Here is a 24723-nt window from a genome sequence, read left to right as displayed (position 1 = left end):
AAAACACCCAAATCCTACCATGCTAGCCATGCTTCACCTTGAAGTATCTGTCTTGCAGAGTAACAGAGTTTCCTGATGCTATTGGCAAAACCAAGAGGAAGTTTAAAATAATGCATGATTAAGTCTCACAAAAGCACAACTATGAACCTACACCCAGACCACATGTCCATCAGACACCCCTGCTGCAGCTCCTTTGGGTGGAGAGCCAAAGAATGAACAGCTCCAACAGGTTGATCTTGCAAACACTGAAACATGAAGAAAGTTCAAGAGTCCAACTAGTTGGAAGGGAAATGTCTGCCATCAACTGGCTCTTTTAATAGCAGCAAGAGGAGAGCATAGCCAGGTGTCATTGGGAAAGTTTCCTGATCGGAGCTGTCCCTAATTCAGAAGCTTCATCCATGGATTTAGGGCTTCACCCTCTGTGAAGAGGGATTAAGAGCATTTTGTCACCTGAAAAGTTAAAGATGGCAGAACCAAACACATTCAGTCTCTTACTTGGATACTGTACTTTTAGGCAGTGCATGGAGAGATGCATGGGAGATTCAGGCTGGATGTGAGGAGGAAGTTCTTCACCATGAGAGTAGTGAAGCCCTGAAATGGGTTGTCCAAGGAGGTGGTTGGGGCCCTGTCCCTGGAGGTGTTGAAGACCAGGCTGGACGAGGCTCTGGCCAGCCTAATCTAGTGTGGGGTGTCCCTGCCCATGGCAAGGCGGTTTGAACTAGATGATCCTTGTTGTCACTTCCAATCCTGACTGATACTATGGACTGCCCAGGGAGGTGGTGGAATCACCAACACTAGAGGCCTCTAAGAAAAGATTGGATATGGTGCTTGGTGGCATGGTTTAGCTGATGTCCTGGTGCTAGTTCATAGGCAAGACCTGATGCTCTCAGAGGTCTCTTCCAGCCTCAACAATTCCATGCTTCTAAGGGCAATTACCAAGTCCAGGCCACTAACAATTTCAAATCGATTTTATTCTCTTAAGTCGGTGTCGTACAATTTAAAGCCAAAAAAAAAAAGAAAGAAGATAAAACCACACAAAACACAAATAAAAAACAAACCTGTCGACAAAGTATCAAGCATTACCTTAAAAAGAACAACAGCATCATCATCATATCATCCTCCTCCTCTCTCTCACAAACCTGAAGATCCATGTTTAGCAGACTGAGGTTTCTCGAGATCTCCTGAAGACGCTAGGACACGAACGCCGCGACAGTAACAAAGCCATGACAAAACAGCAGGTGGACTACACCAGCAACTTCGACAAGGTTGGGGAGGTCATTTTTTTTTGGGGGGGGGGTCCTTTATATATTTTTTTTTTCATTTTTTTTCTTTTCCTTTTTTTTTTCTTTTCAATATCTTATTGTCTACAAAGCAATAAATATTTGTCACCAAAAAAAGTTGGTTTCACGCTACATGCAGTTAGGTTAAAAAAAAAACCAACGAGAGAAAGTAAGTCACCAAAGTAATGGCAAAAGTAAATCACCTGTCTGATTTTTCTGGTTGTGGTTTTTTTTTCCCCCCCCCCACCCTTCCTGTTTTAGGCAGGATGGGGTGTGTTTATGTATTTTTTTTTGGTGGGTTTTCATTCTTTTTTCTCTTTTTTTTTGTTGTTTTGTTTTTTGATTCAAGCACAGTGGCTAAGTTTCAAGTATTGAGAGAAAACAGATATATACACGTTTGTGTTTGTGTGTGTAGCCACATACCTATGCACACATACACACACACACACAGCCTTGCATGTATATACACAAACACAAGACATATATATTGGTTGTAGGTCTGTAAACCACCACTTTTTGGAGCAATATAGACTTTTAGACATTGAATGTGGACGACTTTGATACATTCAAGTAACCAAGTACAGCCAGAAGGTTAGTGCTGAGCTTGCCACACGCAGGGATCTTGACATCTGTGGCAGGGATGTGGATCCTGGGCTCTGCTCCACAGTGGGAGGCTCTGTGGGGGAGGAAGGGGGTGCTGGGAGGGCTCGGGGTGCTAGCAGGGTCTGTATTGCAGAGTGGGGCCTGGCTTAGTGCTTCCCTGCTGCCTCCTGCTGCCCCGCTCCCGCCTGCAGCATAGCCCTTTGCAGAACTGGCAAAAGCCTTTTGGAAGCAATCTGGGTCTGCTCAGCATTTCTGTCCACAGGCTGGGGGGGATTGGTTGGTTGATTTTGTCTTTTTCTTGTGTCTTTTCCCAGGCATAAGCACAAACAGCCACAGAAGCAGCAGGCTGTGAATGTAGGGTGTAACAGCAGCCCAGTACTGAAGCACTTGCGAAAGCCACACTTGAACTTCCCTGGTTGGGGCAGCTGGAAACATCTTTGGATTTTGTCTGCTGGCGTTTCAGATCAGAAACACCCACACTGCCAAAGATGCTGCCAGCTCCAAAGTCAATTAATTTGCTCCTGAAACCCTTGTAAAGAATCCCACTGAATGCGCCAATGCCGAGAGAAGAAGCAAACAAACCAAAAGCAGTGAGGACTTAACCACCGTGTGCAAATTACTCTTGGATCCCCAAAAACAAAAGCCTAAGGTTTCAAGTTGCTTTCATAGATACTTTCCTGCCCAGCACTACCAAAATACTGCCATGACTGATAAGTTAAGAGACACACGCACTCACACAGCCGGAAGGCAGCCAGCTCTCCTCTCACACACACTCACAGCATCCCAACCAGAACTCCAGCCACTCGCACCCGCAGTCTCGTTTGGCTACAGAGTCTCCTTACAAGAAATGCTGAATGTAAAACTGAACACCACAAAAGAGTTCTCTTAAAAAAACAAACCCCAAACATATTACACCAACAAACCACATGAAGCAGCAAATAAAACTTTAAAAAAGAAAACAAACAACAAACAAGAGCATTTCCAATTTGTAAGTGTGTGGGAGCTTAACACCTGTCCTTGAGCTCTTCAAAAGCTATGGAGCTTTCATATTGACTGTCCTTAAAAGAACATTTAAATAGAAAAAACAAACAACACAAGAACCTAAACCAAAACAAATCTTGGTACTGCCAGACTGCAAGTCAGCTTTGCCTGGTTATGGAGGAGGGACAGCACAGACTCTGCAGTGCTTTTTGCCTCACGCTCACAAGATACAGTACAGTTAAATACGTACAGTTACACACAAACCAGCTACAGCTCTATCAATACCTATTCCCCCTCGGGAATACATATTCATAGATGCACACACGTAGTGCAATAGAACAACCAGGAAGCAAGGAAAGGAATAAAAACAACGGCATTCCTAACAGTCGTGATGTTCCTGGGTTGTTGTGTGATGCAAAGTCAACTTCTCCAAAGTTCCCATAGTGTGTAAAGTGCTCCTTTGATTCACAAAGCTAGTGTTTTCAGTCTGGGGGTGGGGAAAGGGGAGCTGAAAGCAGGACGGTGCCAACGCCTCCTCCTGGCAGATATGTACGGACAGCCCGAGCTGAACAGCCACCAGTCTTCCACGTGGATCCCGCTGAGCTTGGGGCATCGAGGGAGGAATGGATTTGTTTTGGCTTCTCACAAAGACAGGAGCGTAGCAGCCGCTGCTGTCCTCCCACTCCCTGCGCAGTCTCTTCCCCATGCAGGCAGGGGCAGCCGGCAGGCAGCCGCGGGACAGGCAAACCCCCCGGCAGCGGCACGGCCTCGGCCCCACCGCAAGTCTGCAGGAGGTTGGAGCTGCTTCAGCAACGCTCAGGCAAAAGGGAGCCGACTCCCTCCTCTCTGCCGTTCAGTAAGCACTCCAAGGCATAAAACGCATCTGAGGAGGGACGAAGTAGAGGAAGGAGGGGAGCTTCAGGGCACCAGGAAGCTTGCAGATGCCTGGCTCTCAGCTGGGACAGGAGAAAGAACACAAACTGGCCTTGATTTCTGCATGACAGCCTCCAGCATTAACTGAAGCCAGCAGTTTCTGCACATCCATTGCCTGCAATGGACACAGCACTGAATACCCTGTTCTTAAGCAAGAGGGACAGGCAGCAGTCTTATCCTTCAAAGTGCTGGGAAGAAGCAGACTTCTATCCTTCTTCCCCTCTGCCAGCAAGGGAAACCTTTCCACACGGGTGACATCTTTGCCCAGGCCTTTGGGCCGGGGAGCATTTGTGCTTGCTGCAGTCACACGTCCCCGCCAAGGAGTCCCAGTCTGTGGAACGGCTTCCCAAAATGTCCAAGTACAACACATTGAGCAGTTCGTCCTCCAGGTCTCCTACTGCCAAAGGGCTTCCCAGCACAGCAGCAGCAGGCTGTTGGAAAGCAAGGGATGAGCTGGAGGGGCACGTGAAGAACACCACTGACCATCAGGCACAGAACCCTGACAGCAGAGCTGACAGCCTGCGCTCAATGCACAGTTTACCTGGGAAAGAAACAACAGAAGAGATGAATTCTCAGTGCATGGCAATATAGAGGTTATTAAAACATACTGGAAATGACAAAAAACACCAAACAAAAACCCCAACAGTCCCAACCTCAGCAGAGAATTGTTACCAGGCAGTGATTTAGAGCAGGCGAGGATCTAAGCACAAACAGCATCCTAGGAAGGTCTAAGTGTTGAGTAATTGGAGAGCCAACACTGAAAGCTGGGTTCTGATAGAGGCATCAAGATGTTATAAAGAACCAGGAACAATTTATTCACTTTCAGTTATTGGAGTGGCTTTTGCCAGCAGGCTAGATGATTTAAGATCTCCAATGCCATTTGTCATGGCTTGCAACTGAGAGGCAGAGCACAGCCCAGCATGGTCAGTGTCAGATTCTCATTGTCTGAGCCCAAGACTCTCTCAAAAGTGAAATGATTGGTGGAATTAGTTCCTCTCAAATGAGGACTTGCTGTATTTCTACATTGGCCATTTTACTTCTCAGAAACTAGGAATCACATACCTGATACTTAAAACTAAAAGCACACCCTCTACAGCCTACCAGAGAACAGCTCAATCAGGAAACTGGAACATAAGGTAAACCTGGGAATACCAGGATATCAGCTGGGAAAAGAAGTCTATTAGAAGCATCAACTGCATCTCCAGACAAAAGCAGAGATTAGGTTTGGTAAGAAATGGTACAACAGAAACTACTTAGTATTCCCTATCTAGAGCCCTCCAGCATCAAGCAGCACCTGCCAATCTCCCTTTGCTCCCCTTCAGTGAGCCTCCTGTCAGCTGTGAAAGTTGGTGATAATTAACTGACTGATTGCCCCCGAGCCAGAAATCTCCTCTCTCATTACCTCTCCGAGAGCTCTGCCCACGCGGACGCCTCCAGCAGGCTGGCAGCTCGCTGGCCGCCGGCCCAGGCACAGCCTTGGGTGGGCAGCAGAGGGGAGAGGCAGGGCTTGGTTTGCCAGCCTCTCCCTTCAGTCACAATAATGCCTTCAGGGACCACTGTGGATGGGCTGGCTCGGCTCAGGCTGAGCAGAGCCAAGGCTGCAATGCTCTAACAGATGATGGCTATCCCCCCATCCCCAGCACCCATGGAAAAAGATGCCAGAGGTGACTAAACCCCAGCCATAAGGGCAGGGAAAGTGCACTCAGAGCAAATGAGGTCAGTCCCTCCTACTCCACATGGAGCTGCACAGCCCACAGCAGCAGAGAACAACACCCTTCGGACAAAGGCAAAGCACAAGAGAAGTGACAGCTCAGAGCAGAAGACACAAGGGTCCATCTGTCTCCAGGAAAGTAAGCCAAACAATAGCAAGGAGGCAAGAATTCAGCTTTCACTGTTACAACAAGCACTTGCTGAGGAGAAAAGTATTTGTCTGCTGCCTTCTTCATGAAGGCCTGGGGCTGGAGAACCAGACAGGTGAGCAGTCCTGTTTCAGAAAACATTCTGGAGGGAGCCTTTGCTGCGCTGAACAGCCACCTTTGTCTGACAGCCACTGCAGTTCCACACTCCCATGTGCTCTGTGCAATCAAAGGGATGGTTCTGTCTGGAATCCAAACCCAGGCTCATGCTGGTGCCAAACCACTTCCTTCAGCAAGTTCTTTCACACATGGAAAGCTCCAACAAAGCCCTGGCAATCGCTCTGCTTGGGAAGCTCTCAAAATATGGCTCAGAAAAGCAACCTGCACTTCTAACAGTTTTCCTGCTGGGAAAGCAGAAGACCAGGCTGCAAGGAGCTAGAACAAGCCAAGAGATCTCTGCTACGTCCACCAAGATGTAAGCCAAAGGAATGAAGCATGCTGGGTACTGAAATTTCTGATCCATGCAGCTAGAAAAACACATGCTCTAGTGAGAGGAAAAACAAAGGCACTGAGCACTCACATTTATTGATGTTTTCTATGTCCCCCTGTTCAGTGATGATGTTCAGCAGCCCCTCCATCAGCAGCAGAGCCTTGTGGTACCTCTGTGCACAGTCCTCTCTGTGGTGGAACATCTCATCCAGAGCTGCAGACTGAACCTGCAGGCAACAAGCCCATGTCAAGACATTACTTTTCCAGCATGGCTCCTCAACAGCCTGAACATTTCTGTCACCCAGCCTCAAAAGGCTGCACACATCATCATAAGCAAAACCATCTGCTAAAGCCACCAGCAGGGACCATCAATACCCATGAGTTCCCAGGCACTGTGTGGTTATTACCATTTGCACTGCATAGCTGAAGATAAGCTTCTCTGCTGTGATGCTGTTGATCCGATCCATGAGTTTCTGCTTGTCCAAGAAGAACCTCTGGAGTCTCATGTTGAGGCAGTGGCAGGATGATACACTGGATTTATAAAGCTCATTCAGCTTCTTCACAACTACAGTAAAAGAAAGAAATGATTTAGGGGCTCCTACTACCTCCTAAATTCCACTCACAGGACCCCAGCTGAGTAACTTCAAAACACCAGAGTTATGTTAAATCCAAAAGACCGGCAGGAAAGTACCTGCTGCACTAACAGGGCCTTTCTCCTTTCCTCTGTCACCTTCCCTGGTTATCAGCCTGCACATGGCAAAGCCCACACATACACCTAGTTCACCTGAGGCCAGGTCTATTTTTGTTTCCTTCAGCTGCCAGAAGGCAGAAAGGAGTCTGCACCGTGCAAGATGTCTCACACACCACCAGCAGCAACAGACGTGCCAGATACAAAGCTTCTGCTCCTTGATGGGTGCTGACACGCTGTGAAGAGGGACCTGACCTGCATGTGGTAGCTGCTGGAGCTCAGTGTGCATGAGCAGCACTAACCAAGGGATTCTCTCCTGGGACTCTGCTGTCCCAGAAAGCTGAAAGGGCCTCTCCTTTCCTCAGCCGCAGCAGCTAGTATGGGACAAAATCAGGAATCAAATGTGAGGATTCAATAACGACCCAAACTGGCAGCCACAGGATTGCGTGTCCCTCTTGCATGCCTAGGAAGATGTGCTGAAGTACTGAGCACATAGATGTATTACACAGATGTGCAGAGTACAAACTCCCACCAACAGCTGAGGAGTACTGAGTGCTTTGTGCATGGCTGGAAATCCCCATGCTGCATGACCTGCTCCTGGGGTAGACAAATCAACCCATACCATGAACCAGCCTCTCTCAGCTATGCTGCAGAGGGGCAATCTCAGGTGGTAGCCAGGCCCTATGATGACCTCTATCCCTCCCAGGCAGAGCGCCAGAGAAGAGCCTGCCTCCAGGAAAGAAGGCTGCTGTAACTCTTTGTCGCTGAAAAGGACTGAGGCACAAAAGCATAACCCTGTCAGATCAGCCTTGCTCAGGAAGAATTTCAGAGGAAGCAGAACCCCAAAGCTTGTGGGTCACATCAGCAGAGTGAAATGAAACATTTCAGAGTCAAGAGAGACTACTTAAGAACTAAACAGACAACTACAGCAATATCCTCCCTCTGTGGAGTTCAGCCAAAGCTCTGAGCTGTGCCCAGAGCTTTCCTGTCAGGAAAAAGGGGATGACTGGGAGTAGTGAGCCTGTCTGGCACACGCTGCCCAAGGACACTCCAGGGCAGTGTCCCATTGTGCTTCCCTGCTTTTTCCATATACATGAGACACAAATACCTTGAAAACCCTCTTGTCCTCATTGTGCCCTGAAAAACCTCAAGGGAGCAGCATTTAGTGGGGAGAGAAACAAGGCAAGGCAGCCTTGCCCAACTGCCACACACTAAGAGGCAAGTTACACTATAAACACAGAAGCTGCAATCAGTGCTGAAAGGCAGTCATTTATTGGGGTTATGACAACTTCCCTGTGAGCCTGAACTCATGGAAGACACGTAGCTAGACCTGTGTATCTTGCTCCATATTGCCTGCTACAACCCATGTGTGCTCCCTGTATTCAGCTTTCTTTACACCCCATCCTAAGGCATCAGGAGTGCTTTCACAAAGGAGGCTCTTGCAGAAGGTAGCTGGTGGGTCAAGTACCTCAAGTGCTTCAAAAAGCTCCCTCAGCAGTATTACAATGGTAGCTTTAAAAGTTATATAGATGGTAGTAATTTGAACATCATTTTTTTCCTACTCACTGAATCACAGCCAGCTGGCAGTCACAAGCCAGCCAGATGCAAATGCAAGGCTGCAAAGAAGTGACTCTGGCATCACCAGTATTTTACTTCCTGTGTTTCTGTTTAATTTGAAAAACCATCACTGCCAAGACAGGTCCCCATGTGCCAAGTAAGCACTTCCTAGGACACACACTGTGTAATTAGGTTGGACTCACATCGAGCACAAACACACACCTGAGAGAGGTGTACCAGGAATCAGGTAAGGGACGTTCTCCTCTCACTAAATTGTGCTGAAGATTCTCACAGGGGCCTGAGCAAGGAGTGTTCAGATGGAGTCTACGTGAAGAGAGGAACATTCCCCTCAGTGTGAATTAAAAAGGCCCAGCTGTGCAAGGGGACAGTAACAAGAAAGCTGGTGAGGGACTTTTTGGGGTGTGCCAGGTGATAATAGGACTAGGGGTGTGGCAGTTTCAGGCTATGCCTTTAAAATGAAGCTGCAGAGTTTGAGCAGAAAAGTAGAATTCACTACTGGGTGTAAAAAGGAAAACAAAAGATTACCCTAAACAAATTTCATTGGACACAGAATGTCTGGTATAGAAGCAGATGTTCTATAAACATCTTACACATTTCACTCCCATTCCTTCTTTTCTTCTCTGGTCTGGCTGTTCTGCTGGGAAGATAATGCTTCTGGCTGACCTAGAGAGAAGACTAACATTGCTTCTCTCTCAGCTTCTCTCTCTCTCTTGGTGCAGAGGGGTCTGGGAGGTTTTGGAGGGAGGGCAGTGGAGCAGCTTCCCTGGTTGTTTTGACCAGGGGGGTTTCCATGCTATTTTCTCATTGTAAATACTGTGTATTTTGTACATATTCATTGCATTCCATTGTAGAGTGTAGTTATTGCTTGTAAATACCGCTTCCATCTGCTTCCTGCTGAGTTGGTTGTGCTTAGTTAATGTGAATGGCAAACTTCAACCCACCACAAGGGGGAATGGAAAACAAATTAGAAATGGGTAGATTCAGATTGGATGTTAGGAGGAAGTTCTTCACCATGAGGGTGGTGAGACACTGAAAGAGGTTGCCCAGGGAGGTGGTAGAAGCCTCATCCCTGGAGGTTTTTAAGGCCAGGCTGGATGGGGCTCTGAGCAACCTGATCTAGTGTGAGGTGTCCCTGCCCACAGCAGGGGGGTTGGAACTAGATGATCCCTGAGGTGCCTTCCAACCCTAACAAGATTCTATGAATAAGAACTAAGCCCATACCAGTGGGGGGTTCACACTCAACTGACCCCCTCCATACCCTCTGTGATACTTTTAATCCTTCCATGCCAGGTCAATCCCTTGTGTCACATGCCCAGCAGCCCCTTACCTTGCTTGACGGTGGAGGAGAGGCACAGCTTGCCAGCTTTGATCTGCTCTATGGCCATCTGCAGCCCCGAGGACAGAAGCTCTGCTACTTTCAAGTACAGCACAAGCTGCTCGGCATAGCTGCAAGGATAGGGAGAGCGTTAAGTGTCCTCGAAGACTTGTGGCACAGGAGGACAGGGAGGGAGTGAGAGAAGAGCACAAGCTCTATGAGGAGAGGCTGAGGAAGCTGGAGTTGTTTAGCCTGGAGAAGAGGAGGCTCAGGGGAGACCTTATTTCCTCTCTGCAACTTCCTGAAAGGAGGTTCTAGACAGGTGGGGGTTGATCTCTTCTCCCAGGCAATCAGTGGCAGAACATGAGGACACAGTCTCAAGCTGTGCCAGGGGAAATTTAGGCTGCAGGTGAGGAGAAAGTCCTTCACAGAAAGAGTAGTTGGCCATTAGAATATGCTACCCAGGGAGGTGGTGGAGTCGCTGTCTCTGGAGGTGTTCAAAAGAGGACTGGATGTGGCACTTGGAGCCATGGTTTAGTTGTCATGAGGTGTTAGATATTAGGTAACCGGTTGGACTTGATGACCTCTGAGGTCTTTTCCAACCTGGTTGATTCTATGAATAGGTGGAAGCTGGGCAGCTCCCTGCTTGGTCCTTACCTCCATTCCCTGCTTAGGAGGCTGATCTGGTCAGCCACCACGCTCTCCTGCAGCTGGTACTCGGACGTCACCGAGCTGCTCATCTCGCTGGAGCTGCCCTTGAGGGCAGCGATTTCCATCACGTAGTGGACGAAGGCCAGGGTGAAGCGGAGGCTGCGCAGGATGTCAGTGTGCTCTTGCTGTGGAAGGGATGCCATGGTGAGGGTTAGAGAGGAAGCTAGCAGGCCAGGGATTGCTGCTCACCTAAGGCTGTGCCAGTGACTCATTCCACCTGGGCCCCAACCTCCCCTACAAGTCTGCTTTGAGCAGGGACAGCCAAACTCAGCCTTGATCTCCCCACACCACACCACTCCACTTCCTCCTCCACAGTAACAGCAGCAAGCAACAGCCCCAGGCCAGAAATTTCCAGTCAGCTCCCTGAGAAGCTGATGAGACTTGGTCCAAAATCACATACCCCCTTCCCAAGGGAGATCCCAACTCTGTGGGGTTCTTTCAGAACTCAGCCAAGGAAGAGGGAGAGACCAGGTGCACCACAGGCCCAGCTCTGGTCCCCAGCATAGCAATGCTGGTACAAAACAGAAAGCGGGTGTGGACTTCCTAAGTGACAATCTCCTGTGCCACAGCAAACTGCAAACAGTGTGTCCCATCCTACAGCCTAACTTAACCCTTGGTCTTCACATCCTCACAGTTCAGTGCAGTGAGCCCTGGGTAAGGTCCTCTGAAGGGACAGCAAGAGCAAACTTTTACCTGCAGCTTCTTGCCACTTCAGTGGGTGGCACACACCCCAAGTGCTGTGTTCATTTGAAAGCAGTTTTTCCTCTGCTGTTACAGATCAAAGGGGATTATCCCTTTTCCAGGCAGCTGCATTGCTTAAGTCACTGAAAACATTTTTGGGAAGTCAGTATTTGTGGAAAAACTGAATGCTTGTGGGTCCCAGAAAACGAATTGCTGTCTGGATCACTGCTTGTACTCTCTCTCTAGAGAAGTGGCTAACCTGCTTGATCTTCTACTACTCAGTGGCCCAGTTCTCTCAAAAGGAGGCTCATAAGGAGGTTTCCTGCATGAAACTCTCAAACCTCCCCATTCTCAAGTTCTTCATGCTTTTGTTTTTCATTCACTGGCTCAGGCTCTTTGCTGCTAAGGCAGCTTTGACTATCTGAAATATGAATTTCTTCTCCCATTACCTTGCTACCTGGACAGTCCAGTAAGGTAAGAAGTGTTATCTCTATCTTCCTCTATTTTATTTAAAATCAGAGGAGGAACTTGGAGATTAAGTAATTGCCAAGTCATACAAGAGGTTTGTAGCAGAGCAGGAAACTGCTGAGATCTGGCAGGTCTCACCCTAGTATCTCTAACCAATGCACAGTCCTCCTCTCCTTATACAGTCAGCTTCCATTCATGGTGCTGGCATTCATGGCCTCATTTGCTGTCACAGGAGTCTTTCCTTCCCTAGCCACTTCTGTATTGTTTTTAAAGCACTGCAAAAGAAACTAATCTCAGCCTTCAATTTGCCTTGTCTGCACCTAAAGAAACTTCTTACAAAAGATGGAAGAACCACCCATCTGACTTCAACAGCTTTGCTCAATACAAACAAGGGTGCCTAAAGAGAAGATTTCAATGCCCTGAAAGTATCAGCAGAAATCAGGAGATCTGCCAGGTCTGCATTCTGGCCAACTCCACCGAGCACAAAGGCGTCTTGAAATCTGCTGTAAAGGTTCTTGAAATCTACTGTAAAGGTTTTATGACTTGCTAATGGATTACTCTGCTCAGGAGAAATGACAACTGGACCCAAATGACTCATTACAGACACAGAAGCTGAGCTGAGTGTGATTAACGAGATCAAGTTGATACTCAGGACACTCCAGACCAACGTCCAAAGCTGCAGCAGCTGGTAGGGCCCCATACTTCTGGGACCTCACAGAGGTTAAGATGCTTAGTTAAATTCAGTACTATTGCAATCACATCAATGCTCAAAGTCTTTAGCTCTGTGGCTCTGAAGATGATGAAGCAAATGAATGCAATTCAATGTAAAGTTGACCAAGCATTGCACAAGACAAAACCAGAAGAGCAAAGCCACATCCCTGAAACAATGCATGCATGTCTCTGCAGGTATCTAGGGAGCTTTTATCAACACCAGCAAAATTCAGATACAAAAGAGCCTTCCTCAGCCCCACACAGCCCAAGGAGGTTATCAAAAGCAGAACTAAACTGTGACTAAACCTGCCTCCCACCTCTGCCACAATGGGCAGCCTGACCTACATTTCAAATATATCTCGGCCACAGAAGCGTTTGCTCTATTTCAGCCTGTTCTCAGCCTGCAGAGAAGTGGAGCCTGGCAGCCTTTCAGCTCAACAATCTGGTCAGCTTTCTGGTACAGAACATGGTGTCCCCCCACCTCCATCAGCAGCATAAGTGTCAGGGTGACTGTTTTCAGTTCCTTTCAGCAGAGGCCATATTGCTGCCTGGCACCCCAGGTGCACACAGCAGGCAGTCACTGATACACCGCACAGCTCACACTCTCCAGCCAGCTCAGTTCCCCCATTCCTTGCCCCTATCAATCCCTGCTATGTACTCACCTCCATCAGCGTCTCCTCAGGCAGCTCTGGTGCCTCAAACGTGACAGCACCTTCCAGGTTGGCAGTGATGGGATCGGCAAAAGTGTACCGGAGGCTTGAGGGCCCTTCCACAGCATCCCCACCAGCTGCCACCGCCAAGTGCCTGCCGGTGAATGAGCCTCCAGAACTGAGAGAGCTGGAAGACCCCACTGAGAAGAAAAACAGGAAAAGGAATTACTGAAGACATTCACAGTAGGCCAGGTACTCCTTGCCCAGCAGATGGGACAATCTTGTAGGATCCAGGATCTGATAGGAAGCAGCAACAGGAACTTTGGATGATGACGTATGGGCTCTTGATGTGGAATAACCGCCTCCCGACATAAGCTCCTCAAACTCGGGCAGACCAGCTTGCAGGCTCAAGCAGATTTTAAGCACCTTCCAGAACATGTGTCATTTATGGAGACAACTCAGAAGTACTGCCTTGGGGTTCTGTCCAAACCCTTTCTGAATCCTGTCTCAGTATCTCAGGCTGATTTTTAGTGTACACCACCACAGCCAACTTCCCCATCATGGAGCAGTGTGGTTTGAACCTCAGCTTCCTAGCTTTTACACCATCAGTGAAGGAGCAGCTTTGGTAAGTGAGGTTTTTCTCATGGTTTTACACCACCAGCCACTTACATGCAGACCAGGAGAGCTTCCCATGACATGCCCTGCATTTGTGTTTCCTCCTCTTTACAAACAGGAAGCTGGGCAAGAGAAGTAAGTGACTTCAGCTGAGTCAAGATCCTAAACTCAGGATTCAGGAAGCACTGAAAGCAAGGTACCCATCATAATTCTCACCCCATCATCTTTCTCCCTTCTTGACTACTGAATGCATCTTAAGAACACACTGCATACAAAAGATGGACACTTCAAAAGGAGTTTCTGTCTCAGGCTATTCATAACCCATTCATCACTTCCAAAGGACTTCATATCCCCTGACATACTGCCACAGAGGAATCTTTTCTGTCTGGTGGAGGGATGCCAATACCAGCTACAATGCTCTGCTAATACTACCAAGGTGATATTCCCTGTTGCCACAGATCCTTTGGAGGGAGATGTTGCTTCTATCCACCGATTTAATTTGCTACCCTACCCAAGCCTTCAAAAGATGCAGCAATACAATATTGCACAACTGACCTGCACAATTTTTTCTCCTCCCAAAGCATTCATTCTCCCTGTGGGCAGCGATGCTTCAAAGCTAAGTGGATCATCAAAGGCAACAGAGTATTTCCAGGTCTTTCAGACAGAGGAAGGGACCAACAGTATCACATTCTGGGGACCCTCCAATTCCAAGAGGCTTTCTGCAGAAATTGTCATGACTCCTGAAAAGGCTCTGCCTTTGTGTCTGTCAGGTTATCTTACACATGGCTTGTCCAAGCACTTGGGGGGCAAAGTTTCAGCTGACAAAGCTTCCCTTTTCACCATTAATGTTGTGCATTAACTCTACCATAAGGAGTTACTGCACAGACCTAATAGTCCAAGTGGTTTTGCTTTGATTGCTTTCACCTAACGCTGTGCATTTGTTGGAGGGTCATTATTCAACAGCCTTCTCTCCCAGATATCTGACTGTTTGGCAGACCTCAAGCATCCAAATATCAATCTGCTAAAAAGTGGTGTTTGGATTTGCTTCCAAATTGCTGTTATCCCCACAAAAGCAACACAGGAAGCCTGAAGTCTCTATTCATAACATTGCAGTAGTAGCTAGAGGCTGTAGTCAGGAGAGTAACCCCATTGTACTACAGGCCTGTCAAACACTTGGTAAGAGTCTCTGCCCTACAGAGCTTACCATCTAAAGAGAAGAGACAAAGAGAGGATTATGGCTCCAACTTTCCAGTTGTGAATGGTTTTAATTACAACAGAAACGGAAGCTATACCCAGGGACTGGGCCCATGTGTCCCCCATCCCAGGCAAGCAGCTTCTTCACTGTTACATCCAATCCTTCCCCATTCAAACCTAATTAAGAACAACAGTCTCATCTAGATTCAGAGGAAGAACAGCCAAGATGAGGACCCAAAACAAGCCAAAAATGCAAACAGAGGAGTCCAAATATCTTCTTACACTGAACACAGACTCCAGCTCCCAGACGCACTATCCCAAGAGAGCCAATTACCGCAGCCTCAACTATTGGCTGATGAGGCCAGAGCACTGGTGTATCAAAAGGAGTCAAGCAGGAGTGCACTGCCCCATTTCCTACTTCAGCAGCTCAGGGCATAAGTAACACCACTAGGAAATTTGCATACAGAGCCTCCCTGGCTCTTTCCTAACTGTGCCTATGCACTGAAATTGTTGGGCATGGACGGTCGCACTCATTTTCCACAGCTCATCTAAAACCCGCAGGGAAAACCATCAGAGCACAACACAATCTCTACATTTGCTGACCTGTCAGCAACAGTGGGTCTGTGAACAGCTGCAGCATTATTCCTGAAGCAGAGAGCAATGAAGTAGAAGAAGAGTTTGCCTGTCTCTTCCGGTACTGGAAAACCACTACCTGGCATTAGTCCTTGTGCCAGTGCAAACAGTTATCAGCAATAACTGCTGCTGGCAGCAGCGACACCTCAAACACTTTTTAAGACCAGCTCAGCTCTATAGACTGTGCTCTAGGCAGCACTGTGCCACCATCAGTGTTCAGCAGCATGGAATTTAACACATTGCTCTGCCCCCAGGCATTCCCAGTGGAACCGGCAGGTAGGTATCAGCCTTTTACCTGAAAACATCCTGGTCCTCGTGGTCTGTGGGGGGGTTGTTCCACTGGGAGGGGATCCGACAGTGAAAATCACTGGGGTCGGGCTGGCAGAGCCCCCAGCCCGGGCACCAGAGTGCAGGGTCCCTCCGTAAGCACCTGAGGGAGCTGGGGAGACAGTTGAAACGTGCAGACTGGCATTACAGGAAAGTTACTCAGAGCATGGTGTGCCTCTCAGTGAAGTTTCAGGCTCCTGCAGCCTCTCTCAGGAGATGGTGACCAGTAGAAGCCAGTGCTGCTTTTGGAGGCACCTCCTGAGAACAGGGCTGGGCCAGGCTGGCACCATGACAGTACAGGAGCCTGGCAGCCTCAGGCACTGCTGCAGCTGTTCTCCCCTCCTGGCTTCCCAACCTGACAGCCCAGGAAGACCCACCCTTGCAGAGCCATTCATATCAGAGTCGCCTGGCAGCAAGTCCCCACTTCCACATGTGACTGCATTCAGAAGGGGCCAAGAGAGGAAGCCCTGCCTACAGAAATCACACCAGTGGCCAACAGGTACACACAGCACACAGCCCACAGGCCTCCGAGCGCTCCACGGCAGACACCAAATGCTCCTCACACACGGCAGTCACCTCCTTTGCCAAAAGCCATCAGAAGAGCAGCCTCCCATTTCTGGGAGACACATAGGCAAACTGTTTGCCCCAGCCCAGGACACCCTGCCAGATCTGCCTGGCCTCCCCACCTACCTGCGATTTCCATCGGCTTCTCGTTGTTCAGGCTGTCGCTGCTGCCGGCCTCTGAGATCTGTGCCCCAAAGGCTGCCTTCAAAAGCAGGTCAGTGAGCCTGCCTGTGCTCAGAGATCTGAAAGGGAAACGTACAACATGATGCAGAAAGTCAACAGGTGCATAGTTTCAGCTAATTTCCACTGCAGTTTGTGCCATTCCTGGTCCACAGCAAACACTGTGGAGCTGGCATCCCCACTCTTCCTCTCTCAGCAGAGCATCTGAAGCACCTCCTGCTACAAGTAATAAGACAAGGGACAATGGGTTCAAACTTGAACAGAGAATGTTTCACCTCAACATGAGGAGAAACTTCTTTACAGTGAGGGTGACAGAGCACTGGAACAGACTGCCCAGGGGAGGCTGTGGAGTCTCCTTCTCTGGAGACCTTCAGAACCCACCTGGATGCATTCCTGTGCAGACTACCCTAAGTGATCCTGCTTTGGCAGAGGGTTGGACTCAATCTCTTGAGGTCCCTTCCAACCCCTAACGTACTGTGATACTGTGAGTAGTTGCAGTAATGCAAACACTGACTACAGAAATTACTATCAGAGGACTTCCCCAGAGCACTGGAGAAAGCTTCAGTCTGCAGAGAGGCAAGTAAGAGAAGCTTAGCACTAACACCTGAGTGACTTTGCATCCTGCAATGCCCATGACAGCATGTGGTTTTTGAGCAGCTAACTGCCCTGAAGAGTTGTGCCCACTGTTCAACTGCCAACACACCCCCATAACACCCTCTCATCCACAACAGGCAATGGCTCCACAAAGAGCAAGACATGTGTCTGCATAGTTGCATGCAGCCTGGTCTAATAACAAAATCCTGCAACCCCACCTGATGAAACCCTGGACACTAAACATGATGTGAAGCAGCAGACAAGCTTTCATTTTATAAAATCTAGGTCATGGCCTGTCCCTGCAGAGGCAGACTTTAAAAATCTGCACCATATTTGCTTGCAGGCCAAGGGCTCTAGCAGATATCCTCAGAACACTTACAGATGCTCCATTTCATCTCTAGTGTTAGCAGGGATCTGAAATTTGCCCCATCCATCCCATATTAGGGAATGAAGCATCACTGTATAGACCAGCTTACAGCTCACCTGCCCTTGATCTCTTCCACTGGCCTCAATCCCAAGCCAGTTTGCTGGCAGTGGAAATGCCCCATCTCCTTCAGGTCTGGCAAGGTCTTGTTTCGTGTTGGAGTCATCACAACCCCCTGATGGGCCAAGAGGGTGAGGAGATTCTGGGAACTTGGGGTTTTGGGAAACTCAAATGGGGACACAGCCTAAAAAGAACAAAAAAAAATAAGAAACCACAAAACACCACCACCAACAACCCAGAGATGTCTCTTTAAAACCAAGAGGCATGGTTCTCCTTGCCCCTCTCCCATTAATTCATCAAAAATCAACTGTACACTTAACAAGCTGCCTGAAACAAAGCGGTAGGAATCCCACCCCACACAGTTACTTGTCCTCAATCCCTGAAAGACTAAAATGAACAGACAACAAACTCTGCTGAAAATTTGTAGCAGCCTAACATAAACAAAGAAAACGCTGTCACAGTGCCAGCTTTGCATGAGACACCACCAGGGCTGTCACCTGCTTAACCGTCTGCCGTCTCTGCTGGGGATTCCTACCGGACACATTTGCGTCACAAGCAGAGTCCATGTGCCACCCAGCACAGGCACTGCAGCTCACTAATGCGCTGCTGCCTAAGCTGGGCAGCTCCTTTTCACTGCCTGTTTAAAGCCCTGGATTCTGCTCAGCTGGTGAACACTGCTGCCAAGTGAGATCTGTCCACTAAGAACTAGGACACTACCCTGTTCCACACAGATCGCTACACAGCCCTTGAAGAAAAGTGAGTCAGTGGTGATAAATCCAGGTCAGTTAGCTGAGCATGCAGCAGTTAACCCCCAAACACTCCAAAAGACTGAGCCATGAGAACCCCAAAGGCAGACTCCTTGACATACCTTTGTAGGGGAGCCCACGATAGTTGGCAAAGGGCTTCTCTGCATGAACTCAGACAGCTTTGGTGAGGATCTGAGCTGCCGGCAGTGCTGCAAGCCATGAATCTGCAGGGGCTGGCTGGCTGAGCTGTGACCAAAGTGAGCAACAAGAGGATCAGAGTGCTGCTTGGTTATCTTCTGCCTGCAGCAATGCAAATCCGACAGGTTGGGAGCACTGTGGAGCCGGGAGCCCATCCCTCGAGGAGACTGTTCAGGTGCCGAGGAACCTGGAGGACCCAGAGTGACAAACGACATCATTTCCTGGTTCTAACACAAAAAAAGCCACCCTGATCCCAGGATCCACTGCCCAAACACCTACAGACCAAAACCCTCAGTGGATGGCTAAGGATAATAACTCTGATCACAGCCATGAAAATGCTAGGCCTGATCAGGTTTTGACTCTACAGGAAGAAGAGATATGAACTTCAGGGAAACAAAAGTGTAGCAGCTTTCCTTCATTGCAGCCCTTACAGAGAAAGAGACCCCCATTATCACAGCTCAGCAGCAAGGAAATTACACATTGAGAAGGCCACTTGGGATAGAGGGTGTTGGGGGTTTCTGAGATGCTTTCCCTTCATTCAGTTCATGACTCCAGTGACCCACATTGGAGTTTGTGACACTGGTAGTGTCAGCACTGGAAGACACTGGCTGACAGGATGTGAATGGATCTACTCCAGCTCCCATGAGCACACAGATATCCTGGCTGGCCAGCCACCAGCAGAAGCTGCTGAAGGACCATACCCAACCTTGAATGCCCTGAGATGACACCTCTGGATAAGGCCAGAACCATAATGCAGGAAGGTAAGGACCAACGCACCAGTGACAGGAATCCGGCTTCTCACTTCTACTCCAAGAGAAGATGGGACAGTAGTCTGGCTGGGCTGCTCTGGGATTGTTCCAACTTTGAGGGAACACAATAAAGAAAAAAAAAAGAAAGAAAAAGAAGTTTACTCAGTGTCAAGTTTCCATAGGCAATAACACCACCACCACCTCTTTCACAGAAAAATGCTGATTTATCTTCTCAGCCCTAGCTGTGCAGTGAAAAGGGTTTGTAAAAGGAGGGGGAAAGCCTCTGTCTGGTAGTAATTTAGCCAGTTTTAGTCTGACTTTGCAGTGATATAAATTCAGAGGAATAGGAGTACTCTGCATTTCCCCACCAGCAGAGGCTAATAAATACAGGATTAGAGACATTAGGGATACAGTTACATCAGAGTCTGTTTCTTTAGAGGAAACAGCAAATTGCATCAGTTGCACACTCTGTGTTTTATTTACTCCTTTCCACTCAAATTGCTTGTTAACATCTACATCAGGCTACCAGATATTCAAACAGCTGCTTCTCAGTTTGAACAGTGAAGTTCAAAGCCTTCCAAAGGTGGTAAGAACTCTGCTCTGACAATAATTGGCTTACATTTTTTCCTCACCCCAGCCCAAGCCAGTAAAAAGAGATTTGGCATCTACAGAAACCCACTTCAGAGGGCAGGCAATGTTTAATGCAAGCACCAAAACAAATCTCGCCTTTCTTGGGGCTAAGAGGTATTTTCCTCTCCATTGTACTGAGGCCAAAACACTTCCCAAAATCTATTGACAAGAGCCACAGGAGAGCACAGTGATCTGAATTCCCTGTTATCCAGCATCTACAGCTGGCCATAACTTCCTTCTTTAGAGGAAAGAGACACATGATTGTATTAGGGCAACAACATGCCAGCTGACATCTTACCTTGTGGTGATGGCATAAATGGCTTGGCACCACCATAGGAGAGCTTTCTAGAGCTGGGCACAGATCCATGCTCTCCAGGGTAAGGAGGGGAAGCACCAGTTTTAGGAAAACCAAGAGGACTTGTACTGCTAGACCTCCTGACCGTACCAGACCTTAGAGGAAACAACAACAGAACACTTTACACCAGGTATCAGTGAAGAAGAGCAAGGAGAACAGTATCACCAGACCAGCCCACCCAAAACCTTCCACAGAACTGGAGCTTTGTGGCTCTTTATCCTGCATCAAGATCCTGCTGTTCTAGGAGTACACAATTGGAGATTAAGATGATAATCTTTGTGCCCAAGAGGTTCAATTAATAAAATTACATAATAGAATGACAAATGGGAAGAAAGAAGGAGATGGACTTGGCTGCTATCAGGAAATCCTGCCATTATTCACAAGTCCCTTTTAGATACTCTCAGGTACATCAGTCCTGACCCAGACACAATTTCATGTCTTGTCCTGTCCTAGCTGATTATTCTAGACAGTGTCTTTGGAATGCCCTGAGAGGGCTTTATTCAAATGTCTCTACTGTGCTGAGTCTCTTGCTCTTTTGTCAGAGGAGTTGTTTGGGTAGAAAGCTCTGACAGTGCAGGTTGTGCTATGTGAAGGTAACCTGTGTCCATGGGTTACCAAAGAGTCTTCCAGAGAGCTTTGACTCAAATCAGAAGCTACAGAGGAAACCAGAGCAGTGTGTGGCTGTCAGATCTGAAACAGTTCAATACTACCCAGAGGAATTTCTCTTTGGTCTGCACAGTCAGAGTTGCCTGGCCTCTAAACCCCTTGTGAAGTTTCACCTTAAGGAGTTACAATTCATTTGTGCAGCCCACACATGCTGGCACCTCAAGTATTAACCAGCTGCTAAAATGAAACAAAGGAGGAACCTAGACTAGTGGGGGAGAGGGGACAGGCAGAACCCTCACTCTGGAGAGAGATGGGATTACTGTACCTCAATTAATTCTTTTCCAGTATTTTAATGTTTTCACCACTTGTTGAGCACACACAGCCTTGAACTCTAGTTACTGAAATGCCATTTTGCCTCTGCAGGCTCCTCCACCACGATTCCCATTACACTCAGCTATATGAGAAAACAGCCTTTTCATCAAAGCCCTCATTCTGCTCTCAGTTTGGAAGCACTTCCCACCCCACCCCACCCCCCCTCGTTAAAGGAACATTAGTCTCAGCCAGCAGGTGGTTTTCTGGAGAGGAATCAATGAATATGCTGAAAAAACCCACAACCCTCTGTTCTCAAGCCACTAAAAGATGCTGTCACCAAGGTATCCTGCCTCCTCTCTCAGTGAGGAACAAAGCCATATGGGTTTCAGCAGCCCAGCCTGGGCTAGCTGCACTACCCAGGAATGGCAGGGCCAGCCTGATGAAGTGGCAGTGCAACTGCTCAACAACACTACTGGATGGATGTTTTACTTCAATGCCACATTTCAGAAAACAAAGAAAAACAACATTTATTTTTTTTAACTCCATTTCAGTAGCTGAGAGGTAAGAATTTGATCCACCACCCCATTTTTCAAGCTGTTACTACATTTCTCAGATGACTCCATGCTATAGTCAAAAAGCAAATCCTCTACAATTTTAACCTAAAGATCACTTCTGTCAGATTCAGAAGCCTAATGCTCATCAAGTGCCTGGTCCTGAAGCTAAATGAGCACCCAACAAGGAAATGGGCACCTGGTAAGGTGAGAAGACACCTAGCTGTTCAGTGACAAAATGTGTGTGTCCTCTTTGTGTTTTAGTCTCCCCAACAAGAGCCATCCAGAAGGCTGAATGTTATCTCTCCAGAACTGGCAGAAAAATAAACCCACCAGCTGACTGCTGCTGAAAGATATGGAATGTCAAATGCCACCCTACTGCACATGGGACAAGCAAGCAAGCAGATGAGCAGGGCAGGTGAGGCAGCCAAAAGTACTCACACATAATTACCACCTCAACAAGCAATGTATCTACCCACAACCAAGCCATGTTACACAGGCACACAGCAGCCAGTCAGATGACAGTGGTCAGCCTTTCAGAACCAAGAGTGTCCACATCAAGTTTTGCAGCCAAATGACTTGGCAAACGTGATGAGGCCCTTGGCTCTAATGGCCTATTTGATACCCCTGATGGAAAGGTGGAATCACACACACTACATGCTTGATGAAAATGTCTCCTTCCATTCCTGAAGGGTGTCTACTGAAAGGGCTGATTAGAGGAAGTGATGGCAAGAGATAACTATGGCTTCCTGGGGCAGGAGCAAACATGACATCAGAGATTTTGCAAAGATGCTAAAAGCGGAGCGTGAGTCATCCTGATTGTGCCCATTCCTCAAGTTCCTCTGCAGGGATGATGCTAATCTCACCATTACACAGTGGTGACTAGAAGCAGCAAAACATGACAGTTTGATCCTGGGCTGGTAGCTGCAGGCTGTGAACCTCAACACAGCAGCCTGTTGCCAGGTCTGGGGCAGGCATGGCATGCCAAGGGGCATCCTCTGCACCTTCTCCACAGCTCTCACTTCATGTCACATGGATAACCAGGACTCCTTTGTGAGTTCCAACACTAACAGGGCTCACAAATGTTGCTGCCAGAAGCACAAGGCACATAGGAAATAGGAAGGAGCTTACCACAAAACCTGCCACACACTTCAAGTGAACTTAAAATAGTACAAAAGTAACACTGGCACAAAACAATCTCTGCTGATCCTTGATTGTGTCTCTGCTTCTGGGTCCACTTAGAATAAGGCTTATCCTCAATTAGGCTGGCTGAAGCCCAAAGGCTAACACAGGTATTACCCTACTTCTGAAATCTAAACTTAAACTAATCCAGACTCCAGAGCAACTCATCCAAAATAAGCCGTGACACCTCTGAGAGACTTCTGTTTAAATGCCCCAGCTGCACAAACACTTTAACATCTTGAATCCCTGTCCAACCAGCCCATGACCTGGACTGCTGCTGTCAACCCAGGTGTCAAACCAGCAAGCACCAGAAATTGTACCTGAGAAGAAACAGAAGCCCTATGTGTCTAGGATTTAGAAGGCAGTGCCAGTGAAGTCAGGTGGTCAGCTCTACGGCCGAAGGCTGGCATCCAGGACCTCCTGATGGCTCCTTCGGGAAACGTGCTCTGCCTCACAGGCAAAAATTGCTCATGATGCAATTAGTCCTGGCTGCATAACCACATTAATATGCAACTCGTGTAAGACTCATCATCTCTGGTGTGACTAGCTACAGGAACTAATTAAGGTAAAGTCAGGGAAGTCTTGCAGCCCAATCCATTTCAGTTGTTCATCTCAACTTTTTCCTTTTAGAAGGGTATCTGCCAGATGGATATTCTCTGCTTGGACATCCCAACACAGCTGGCTTGGGAAAAGCTATCAAACACAAAGGGGCACAGCCTGCACTGAGGAACTGTCTTGCATATACACAGGTAAAACCTGGAATGCTTAGTGACAAACAAATCTCAACATCACTACAAAAATACTCCTGAACTATGTCCCTACATAGCACATACCACACACCACACTGGCTCGCTACAGGAATGAGGGGAGCCCAGCACCCTGGGAAATTTAGAGGTACAGAGAACAGTTTGGTTTACAAGCCTCAGGCTGTATTAGAAGAGCCCTCTCTGGCCAGCTCCAGCACTTACCGCGGGGAGCTGCAGTGGTTGGGGGACTGCAGGTTCTGCTCGATCCGCCGGTAGTTGTGGATCTGCGTCGGGACCGGAATGGGCACCGAGTGTCCGTACTTGCTGCTGGAAAACTGCCCTGGCCGGCTGTTGAAAGGAGACACAACCAAAGCCTCGTATAAGGGGTGGGCCTTCAGCAAGGTAATTGGAGGTTCTGTCTTCACAGAGCAACCTAACACAGGCAGCGCTGCCTTGGCGGCTCCCGGCGTGCGGATTTACGCTGGGGATAGTTCAAAGCCGTATCAAAGGGAATTGGCACCACACACCTCCTGAAAGCAGGCACCACTCTTCCAGCACCATTCCCACCCACAGACTGAAGTTCAAACAGCCACCCAAGCACACCACTCCCTCCAGGAAAATTGGAGCCCTGCTATTTCAGGCCACAACTGGCCTAGTTTCCAACAGCTCAGATCTACAGCCAAGGAGCACATCACTAAACAGGGGCTAAACAGCTGTGGCGCACAAAGGACACCAACAAAGTTTTTTGCTGCCAGAAGCTACCTGTGATTCATGCAGAGGCACTGCTGCAGCAGTGGCATCTCCATGGAACTCTCAGCACACCATGAAGAGAATACAAGCTGGTGGTGTCTATCAGAGTGTTTGTGAGCTAACTACAGGGTGGAAAAGACAACTTGCAATCAATCCAGGGGACAGAAGCTGGTGTCTACAGGCCCATCAAGGTCAGCCAGAACACCACACAGAAAACGGGGTGAGCCCATCCTGCAAGCCTCAGACTTCCTTCTAGTTCCAACCAAGCCCATTAAGCCATTCACACAGGGCATCTATTCCCCCAGGTGGCAGTTTCCCCTATAACTCTTAGTCTGTACAGCACACTATACACAATCCATGCTA

At 48.2% G+C, this 24723-nt stretch overlaps 1 protein-coding gene across 1 annotated transcript; it reads right to left on the bottom strand.

Annotated features, from left to right (window-relative positions):
* Positions 1-950: 950 nt before the first annotated feature.
* On the bottom strand, positions 951-24002 carry LOC137461337 (serine/threonine-protein kinase ULK1-like; the record flags this gene model as incomplete). Its single annotated transcript, XM_068171108.1, has 13 exons — positions 951-4338; positions 6234-6369; positions 6550-6707; positions 9736-9854; positions 10381-10559; positions 12957-13144; positions 15682-15825; positions 16404-16519; positions 17535-17719; positions 18404-18666; positions 19257-19340; positions 20157-20308; positions 23833-24002. Coding segments are annotated over 13 exons (1950 nt in total), but the record flags the coding sequence as incomplete, so codon positions are not given.
* Positions 24003-24723: the final 721 nt, after the last annotated feature.

Source organism: Melanerpes formicivorus, unplaced genomic scaffold (genome assembly GCF_026170545.1).
Source record: "Melanerpes formicivorus ecotype bairdi unplaced genomic scaffold, bMelFor1.0.p_v2 SCAF_1831, whole genome shotgun sequence".
Taxonomy (NCBI): Eukaryota; Metazoa; Chordata; class Aves; order Piciformes; family Picidae; genus Melanerpes; species Melanerpes formicivorus.
The sequence above is the reverse complement of the archived record's forward strand: the minus strand, read 5'-3'. Positions and strand labels throughout refer to the sequence as shown.